At 38.1% G+C, this 9,329-nt stretch overlaps 2 protein-coding genes across 2 annotated transcripts; both read left to right on the top strand.

Moving 5' to 3' along the window:
* Nucleotides 1-315: 315 nt before the first annotated feature.
* Nucleotides 316-3,373, top strand: LOC143723834 (spermine oxidase-like). The gene is made up of 3 exons (XM_077216640.1): nt 316-1,712; nt 1,815-1,998; nt 2,345-3,373. The coding sequence occupies exons 1-3, from the start codon at nt 523-525 to the stop codon at nt 2,462-2,464; spliced, it is 1,494 nt and encodes a 497-aa protein (XP_077072755.1). The 5' UTR covers nt 316-522; the 3' UTR covers nt 2,465-3,373.
* A 2,468-nt stretch (nt 3,374-5,841) lies between these two features.
* On the top strand, nt 5,842-8,555 carry LOC143723313 (spermine oxidase-like). The gene is made up of 3 exons (XM_077215507.1): nt 5,842-7,043; nt 7,147-7,330; nt 7,778-8,555. Exons 1-3 carry the CDS (start codon nt 5,854-5,856, stop codon nt 7,895-7,897), a joined length of 1,494 nt encoding a protein of 497 aa, XP_077071622.1. The 5' UTR covers nt 5,842-5,853; the 3' UTR covers nt 7,898-8,555.
* Nucleotides 8,556-9,329: the final 774 nt, after the last annotated feature.

Genomic DNA, 9,329 nt, shown 5'->3' with positions numbered 1-9,329 from the left:
ATTTAATATTTAAAAAATTTAATGAATTATCTTTTTCTACAGTACGCAGACATTTCTTTAGAATTTTCTCTTTGATAAACGTAAATGTCATTACCATCAAGGCAGGAGTATAAAAACAAGAATTTGTTCATTCATGTTTTTATGGGCAGCAAATCAATTTAAGTATCATATAGCCTCCAAAGTGCAAACGAGATGAGGTCATATGCTGCAAGCTTTGGGATTTAAATCTGTATTTGCCATTGGACGTCCCATGACCACCTGATCTCTATGTAAACAATGATACATGTATTGTATGGATTACAAAGTTCAGGTTTTACAGGTGTTACAGGTGTTTAAGCACTGAACACTCCTTTAAGGAATAAAGGACACTGAACACTTTAAGGAACACTCCTTTAACTACACCCATTTCATCTGTACTCTCTGTTATTTGCTATTATTGCTGAGCAAGAGTTGCTTTTTGTTCTTACTGCTACATTTACATTTCCTACTTTTCTCTCTAAACAGCTCAACAAAGCAGCAAGAATGAGTACTTGTTCGGGCCCAGAAAATGCCAAAGTTGTAGTGGTAGGTTCAGGTTTTGCGGGTTTGGCTGCTGCAGCCAAGTTAGTGGAGGCAGGATTTGAAAATGTCCTGGTTCTTGAGGCAAAGGAAAGAGTTGGAGGTCGAGCGCACACCACTAAACCGTTCAGCGAGAATGTCATTGAAGTTGGAGCTAACTGGATCCACGGGCAGAAAGGAAACCCTCTGTTCAAGATTGCGAAAGAGGAGAACCTGCTATCTGAGGGACCTTCTGAACGCAAAAACATGTGTCAGCCTCGTTCTGTAACTCCTCAAGATTACTTTTTCAAAGAAGATGGGAAGCAGGTCTCCACAAAAGTTGTAGATCAGGTGAGTTCGTGCTTCAGCAAGCTCACCGACAAAGCTGTTGATGATGAACTCAAGAGCAGGCACAGGAATCTAACTCTAGGTGCTTATCTGGATGATGCCTTTAGTGAAGCTCCTTTAGCGGCAACAGAAGATGGCCGGCAAGTTTTTGAATGGTGCAAGAGGAATGAATGTACAGATGAGGCTTGCTCTAGCCTCTATGAGGTTTCTGCATCTCAGCTTAGCAATTACACTGCTCTAGAGGGAGAGTTTTTTAATACATTGGGACCTGGTGGCTATCAAGCAATCTTGGATGTTCTCCTGAAAGATCTGCCTTCGGGAACTGTCCAGTGTAGTGCACCGGTCAAGAGCATCCATTGGGACTTGGTCAAAAAAGGCAGTGATGAAGATCAAAGGTATCCTGTTAAGATCGTCTGTGAAAATGGACAGAGCTTTGAGGCAGATCATGTGATTGTCACCGTATCTCTGGGGGTTCTCAAAGACAAAGTGACAACCATGTTCGAACCGTCCTTACCGGAAAAAAAGCTGGCTGCAATTGAGAATCTAGGCTTTGGGATAGTGGACAAAATTTTTCTGTTTTTTGAGGAAAGTTTCTGGCCAGACGACTGTTCCGGGGTTCAGCTGGTGTGGAAAGAAGGGCCTGAAGATAAAGATGTTTATGAGTCTCTGTCTGAAGGAGAAACCTGGAAAAAGACATGGTTCAAGAAGATCACTGGTTTTGATTCAGTGGCTCGTCATCCTACGGCTCTGTGTGGCTGGATCACAGGTAGAGAAGCTCTATATATGGAGAATCTTCAGGACAGTGAAATCGGAGCTATCTGTGTGAGGTATGGTGACATAAATGATGGATTATATGGTATATGATCGTTTACTATGGTCAAATATCATGCCTTTCTCCATATATAACAAACTCTGTTTTGTCTTTAAAGGTTGCTCAGGTCTTTCACAGGCTGGTCAGTGCCAGAAGTCTCAAAGACACTGATCACCAGATGGGGTTCTGATTCCCACGTCCGTGGCTCCTATACATTTATTCCTGATGGAGTCAATGGAGTGAAAGCACACAAGGCATTAGCGTCACCTCTTCCCCCTAAATATAAATGCAGAGGCAGAAAGGTATCTCTTAATGTCTTGTATAAGTGTTATTTGGGTTATATATGCATATATTTAGTATGAGCCAGTGTTATTTTAGTATTGTTTATTTACTATCCTTGTATTTGCAAAATTTAATATTTAAATTTTATAATAATGTTTTCACTTTTTTAGATTTTTTGTTTTGATCTTTTCTTTTGTTTTTTAATATTTTTTGTCATTTTACATGTTAGTGATTTTAGTACTTCAACTTATTGTACATCAATTATTATAATTTCCCTTTGTTTTATTACAGCTTTATTTCAATGAACATAAATAATTTTTAATTTTTAATTCAACAAAATTATTTTATTTCTCTCTGTTCTTGAAGAACCTTCAGGTGTTGTTTGCTGGAGAAGCTACACATGATAAATTCTACACCACGACCCATGGAGCGTACCTCACAGGCGTCAGAGAAGCAGAAAGACTCATAAGCTATTACGCTGACTGAATACAGTACCAAAATGAAAAGAACATACACTTTGGTTTCATGAAGATAACATTTTACGATCATATAACATTTTATAGACTTCTTCTCACACCCTTTAACACTTCCACATGTTCTGTGTTTAAATGACCCATAGGTAGTTTATAACTGCCTGACACACAGATTCATAAATCCGAATGCTTACATCCAACTGATCACATTCTACATGTATGCATATCTCTGTCTGGTTAAATGTTATTACTCCAACATTTGTTAATTCTGGTCATTTGTTTAACTGTTATTTCCCACACACCAAGCAATGTTAAATCATTTTCTAAAACATGTTTTTAATTATTTAAGTATATTAATTAAATGAAGTAAATTAGTGGTTCTCAAACTGTGATGCATATACAGTAGGCCTACCCTTGGGTGGTATGCAGCATGATCCTGGAAATTTACACTATTTAAAAAATCTTTCTAAAATTGCTTTGAATATATTTTGGGGGTAAAAGTTGCTCAATATAAAAGGACTTTTGCAATGAGACAGCGCCTTGATTAAAATAAATTGTTACACTGGGAAGCACAGGAAATGGAAATCAAAATCTCAGGCAATATTATAATCGTCACATCAGATACACGCAATTATTGCATATTAGGCTATAAAATACGCTATATATTAGGCTATTATATGATATTTTTATTTCTTATGCATCTGTTGTGATCATTTAATCATTATTTTAAATCCTTTTATTTAAAGCATTTTAAATTATCATTGTGTATGAAATATGCTATATAAACTTGCTTTCCCTTGCAATCACAGTCAAACTTTGTATCCAAATGCTGTTAATTTGATAAACTTTTGTAAACCCAGACACTATAGTCGCAATGGAAACATCCATTGCGAAATAAAATATACACATGTGTGTGCATCCATCACAGTTCATAGAGATCAAAAAGAATTGATAATGGTAGTCAAATTATGCCAGCCTATAGTTACTCGGGAAAGATATATAGAGTCGCTTAACAAATATGCCTCGATTATTGAAGGAAAAAGTGCCTTATTTGTAATTTAAAATGATGGTGCTGATGATTTTTAGAGCCCCCACAGGTGTAGGATTTTACTGCTTTCATGGGAGCTCATACTCTCTCTCTGGGAGCTCAGCTCCCACTGGCTCCCACGTAATTCGAACCATGGGATTCGTTGTTTGGGGGGGGGGGGGGGGGGGGGGGGTTGGCGTACAGGTAATTTCATAAACAGTTGATCTTAAGTTTGGGCGAAGTCACTTTACCTCAGGACGCACTTGACAAGTGGCCAAAAATAATAGTTCACTAGCGCCATCTTCTGCATGAGTCGAGAATCTGTATTTCATTCGGGGGGGGATCGTGTCATGAATATTTTATTAATTTATTTTTGTTTGTTTGGGGGTTGGACCAAGTGTCTTTTTAAAAATGTATTTAGTTTTATGTTTTATTTTCCTACAAAGACATTTAATTTTAAATTTGTTTTGAAAAAAATATTCGTTAATGTCGCCGTCTTCACACTGTCATTACCAAGGAGTCATAAGAAAACAAATGTTCGTTCATGTAGTTTTACCAGAGAATGTCTAATAAGGGGAGAATTGGCACTGTCTGGTTACTTCCGGTTTCTGGATGGGATGCAGTAACCATAGACTGTAAAAAAATAGGCAGTAACACGTCTCTGTCCATTCGCAGGCGAGTGCAGAATGAATGTGAGTCTATGGGGTTTCACCCCCAGAAATCCACTTTTCTCAGGATGTAATTTTTTGTCAAGTAATTTGAAAGTTGCATTCAAAAGGGGGGGGGGGGGGGGGGGGGGGGGGGGTGGGGGGGGCTAAGATAACACACTCAGCTGAAAATTTCATTTTTAAGTTCACTTATCTGTTCTAAAAATCCGTTCAAATATGCGATGACGTCACATAATAGCAGAATGCTAGCTGTTCCAGCCAACAACGACCTAACCTGTAAGCAACCGAAAGGACATAAGTACTCGTTCATTCGACTTTTGGTCTATAATCTATATTGAACTTGCGGAATCAACAATAAAATCTACGTTGATTCAACGACAAGCATGCCGAGTTCTGTAAAAGTACATTGTAATTAACGTAGATTTCGCATTGTTTGTAACGTTAATTTCTTGTTTACTCAATAATAACTACAATTTCCGAGTTGGATCAGTTTGTTTGTGTTTCATATTAATATAACATTATGTAAAACGTCCAACTGTTTACGAATCAAAATCCGGACATACTGTGATGCATGTTTGAATTATCATGTTAGACAAAGTTAGTAATGTAATAGCCTCTATAGACCCCGAATTTGCTTTTATATTAGTTAACCTTGTTTACGTCACTTTACGACCTGCAACATATCATGACTGCACACATATAACGCTACTTTACTGTAAATCAAAGATTTGACGATGGATTATGTGGGAAGTAGATGTCTATGGGAAGTAGTAGTCTACCTCCTACCGTGGCGATTATACTCTCAGCAATGGTGAGATCTTGTCGGATCCCTAAGCAATACCTGACAATCTTTGGATTTTGGATGACAAGAAGTGGCCAGCAATTGTATGGCCTGATATATATATATATATATATATATATATATATATATATATATATATATATATATATATATATATATATATATATATATAATTGTGTAATTCAGACACCAAGTGTGTATACAAGAGAAATGATTAGAGCGTAAAAATCCCTTGATGCATACAACTACGTGCTATGTGGGCGTGTGCAGCGCGTCAAATACTTTGATGCTGCACCCGATTTTTGCGTGTTGAGGTCAGATGTGCTCCCTAGTCAAAGGCAAGGCATTAAAGCCAAGCCTTATGATGCCTGGGTGTATGTCCATAAGGGCCTTGGTTACATCCTTACGGCTAACTGCAAATGCATGGCAGGGTACGTCTATCAAAATGTATTTGCCATCAGAAACCCTTTACTCCGGTACGAAGACAGCGGTTATTTTGCCCCCTGGCTGCGTGTGCAATCAGTGATGACGTCACCGAGTAATCCATGTGAATTTATTTAAACATAGCAACGAATGCCCTAAGGATTTTCTTTAGATGTAATTTTTTAAGTTTTTTTTTTTTTTCATTTTGTGTACTTGTTCATTTTTAACATAAAGAGGGCTTTTCTGTGTAGGACACGTTTGGTCCCTTATCTCAAGATTCAGTTACTACAAAGGTCAGGTGTTACAGGTGTTTAAGCACTGGCACATAAAGGAAACTCCTTTAGAGCATAGTGCACTACACTCATATACCTGTACGCTCTGTTATTTGATACTTACTGCTGTGCTGAGCAAGAGTTGCTTTTCATTCTTACGACTACATATCCTGCTTTTCGCTCTCTAAACAGCTCAACAAAGCAGCAAGAATGAGTACTTGTCCGGGACCAGCAAATGCCAAAGTTGTAGTGGTAGGTTCAGGTTTCGCGGGTTTGGCTGCTGCAGCCAAGTTAGTGGAGGCAGGATTTGAAAATGTCCTGGTTCTTGAGGCAAAGGAAAGAGTTGGAGGTCGAGCGCACACCACTAAACCGTTCAGCGAGAATGTCATTGAAGTTGGAGCTAACTGGATCCACGGGCAGAAAGGAAACCCTCTGTTCAAGATTGCGAAAGAGGAGAACCTGCTATCTGAGGGACCTTCTACGTGCAAAAACATGTGCCAGCCTCGTTCTGTAACTCCTCAAGATTACTTTTTCAAAGAAGATGGGAAGCAGGTCTCCACAAAAGTTGTAGATCAGGTGAGTTCGTGCTTCAGCAAGCTCACCGACAAAGCTTTTGATGATGAACTCAAGAGCAGGCACAGGAATCTGACTCTAGGTGCTTATCTGGATGATGCCTTTAGTGAAGCTCCTTTAGCGGCGACAGAAGATGGACGGCAAGTTTTTGAATGGTGCAAGAGAATCGAATGCACAGACGAGGCTTGCTCTAGCCTCTATGAGGTTTCTGCATCTCAGCTTAGCAATTACACTGCTCTAGAGGGAGGATTTTTTAATACATTGGGACCTGGTGGCTATCAAGCAATCTTGGATGTTCTCCTGAAAGATCTGCCTTCGGGAACTGTCCAGTGTAGTGCACCGGTCAAGAGCATCCATTGGGACTTGGTCAAAAAAGGCAGTGATGAAGATCAAAGGTATCCTGTTAAGGTCGTCTGTGAAAATGGACAGAGCTTTGAGGCAGATCATGTGATTGTCACCGTATCTCTGGGGGTTCTCAAAGACAAAGCGACAACCATGTTCGAACCATCCTTACCGGAAAAAAAGCTGACTGCAATTGGGAATCTAGGCTTTGGGATAGTGGACAAAATTTTCCTGTTTTTTGAGGAAAGTTTCTGGCCAGACGACTGTTCCGGGGTTCAGCTGGTGTGGAAAGAAGGGCCTGAAGATAAAGATGTTTATGAGTCTCTGTCTGAAGGAGAAACCTGGAAAAAGACGTGGTTCAAGAAGATCACTGGTTTTGATTCAGTGGCTCGTCATCCTACGGCTCTGTGTGGCTGGATCACAGGTAGAGAAGCTCTGTATATGGAGAATCTTCAGGACAGTGAAATCGGAGCTATCTGTGTGAGGTATGATGACATAAATGATGGAATATATGGTGTATGATCGTTTTACCATGGTCAAATATCATGCCTCTCTCCATTTATAACAAACTCTGTTTTATCTTTAAAGGTTGCTCAGGTCTTTCACAGGCTGGTCAGTGCCAGAAGTCTCAAAGACACTGATCACCAGATGGGGTTCTGATTCCCACGTCCGTGGCTCCTATACATTTATTCCTGATGGAGTCAATGGAGTGAAAGCACACAAGGCATTAGCGTCACCTCTTCCCCCTAAATATAAATGCAGAGGCAGAAAGGTAATATTTTGATATTACTCTTAATATCTTGTATAAGTGTTCGATTATTTAGTTTATATATGTATCAAATATATATATATATATATATATATATATATATATATATATATACGTATATTTAATTGTTATCTACACAACCTTAAGTAGAGTTTGATATCTCATAAAGTTCTTCATAACCATTAAACTGTTATATATCTGCCTGTGTTATTTTACTATTCTAGCATATATATTTTATTTTATTTCAACTTTATTTCAGTTAATAAAATAAGTAAATAAGGGAAATTATATTTATAGCCTTAGTTTCAGTCAACAATAACAATACTCATATCCACATACTCTGCTATTCAATTGCAATAGTGTAAAAGATAGGAAGCAGATTGCATTTTCCAAAATTAAGCAGTGATGAAGTTATCAACAAAATTATTTTATTTCTCTCTGTTTTTGAAGCACCTTCAGGTGTTGTTTGCTGGTGAAGCTACACATGTGAACTTCTACACCACGACCCATGGAGCGTACCTCACAGGCGTCAGAGAAGCAGAAAGACTCATAAGCTATTACGCTGATTGAACATACAGTACCAAAGAGAGAGCGTTTCATGAAGATTACATTTTATGAGTGCATAACATTTTATAGACTTGCTCTCACACCCTATAGACTTGGATCCTACATCCATGTGATCACTGAACTAAGCATATCTCAGTCTGGTTAATTGTTAAACTCCAACGTGTTGTACGTGTAATACTGATGTAGAAATATTCTTTCCCACACGTCAAACAATGTTAAATAATATATTTTTTTAATTAATTCAAGTAAATACTGTAATATATAACAAATATTAAAAAATACTTCACATACTGCAGCACAAATAAAGTGCCCTCGAGTGGTATGCTGCATGATTCTGGAAATTTACACTTGAATTGTTTTAAAATTGCCAAAAAAAAAATCGATCAATATACAATATGGGCGGACTTTTGCAATGCCACAGTGCCTTAAATTAATTATTTCACCGGGAATATCTCTGTTTGGTCATTTAAAATAATAAGCCATCGTTAGTCAAACGTTTGCAGATTCCTACTTATTCCTTATTATTAATATCTACCCTTTTATTTATTATTGTTTAGAATAATACTAAAGTCATCAAAACTATGAAATACCACAGAATATGACATTTCAGAATATGGTAATATTTGAAAATACGCAGTGATCAATAAAGTTTCTTTAAAAAAACATTTACCTTATATTTGAGCTTCTTTATCTAGATTCCAGCTCTGTGTTTAAATTGTGTTAATTCTCTCAACCAATTTCATGAGGTGCATCCTGGGATATTTTAATTTTCTCCTAAACTATCTACTCCAAATGACCCATTCTGATTTTAGTTATTGTAAAATGTACACAGTTTATAGTTGTCTACAAAACTAATTTCAAGTATTTAAGCATAAAACCTTTAGATCAACAACTGGCTGTCTGGTGCAGTCATAATAACCTAGAGCTGAACATGCTCAAAACTGTGAAGATGATTGTGAGAAACACCCCAGCATTACCCCCACTCACCATAAGGAGCAGCACTGTGGAAGTAGTGGAGTCATTTGTGAGAAAAATCACATTGGCTAAATCCGAAATCACCCCCTATATCCTCAAATAGGGTATTATTTTAGGTAACACCATTTGTAATGGTGTTTGAAACTATAGTGGATGTTATCGAATGCACTCATTGTATCCCACATTGCACCACAATAACGAGTGTGTATACAGCCGATGTACACTTAACGGCTGTCCAAATTCACTCACTCGTTCAAGTGAACTGTATTAGTGGACTAACGTTGAGGATTTAGAGGGCGATTTCGGATTCAGCCATTGACTCCATTGTGAAAGGCCCAGCAGAGGTTGTACTTCCTTCGCCAGCTGAGGAAGTACAACCTGCCACAGGAGCTGCTGAAACAGTTGTTCTCAGCTCAGCCATCATTGAGTCTGTTCTATGCACTTCTATAACTGTCTGGTT

Source organism: Siphateles boraxobius, unplaced genomic scaffold (genome assembly GCF_051911475.1).
Source record: "Siphateles boraxobius isolate OS27281-9 unplaced genomic scaffold, OSU_SipBor_1 7, whole genome shotgun sequence".
In the NCBI taxonomy this organism is placed as follows: Eukaryota; Metazoa; Chordata; class Actinopteri; order Cypriniformes; family Leuciscidae; genus Siphateles; species Siphateles boraxobius.
The sequence above is the reverse complement of the archived record's forward strand: the minus strand, read 5'-3'. Positions and strand labels throughout refer to the sequence as shown.

What these genes read in the sequence shown, in the direction of transcription:
- LOC143723834 (XM_077216640.1), top strand. Translation starts at nt 523, where the DNA reads ATGAGTACTTGTTCGGGCCCAGAAAATGCCAAAGTTGTAGTGGTAGGT. An exon ending in ATCGGAGCTATCTGTGTGAG is followed by an intron (nt 1,713 to 1,814) that starts GTATGGTGACAT and finishes TTGTCTTTAAAG; the next exon opens with GTTGCTCAGGTCTTTCACAG. An exon ending in ATAAATGCAGAGGCAGAAAG is followed by an intron (nt 1,999 to 2,344) that starts GTATCTCTTAAT and finishes CTGTTCTTGAAG; the next exon opens with AACCTTCAGGTGTTGTTTGC.
- LOC143723313 (XM_077215507.1), top strand. Translation starts at nt 5,854, where the DNA reads ATGAGTACTTGTCCGGGACCAGCAAATGCCAAAGTTGTAGTGGTAGGT. An exon ending in ATCGGAGCTATCTGTGTGAG is followed by an intron (nt 7,044 to 7,146) that starts GTATGATGACAT and finishes TTATCTTTAAAG; the next exon opens with GTTGCTCAGGTCTTTCACAG. An exon ending in ATAAATGCAGAGGCAGAAAG is followed by an intron (nt 7,331 to 7,777) that starts GTAATATTTTGA and finishes CTGTTTTTGAAG; the next exon opens with CACCTTCAGGTGTTGTTTGC.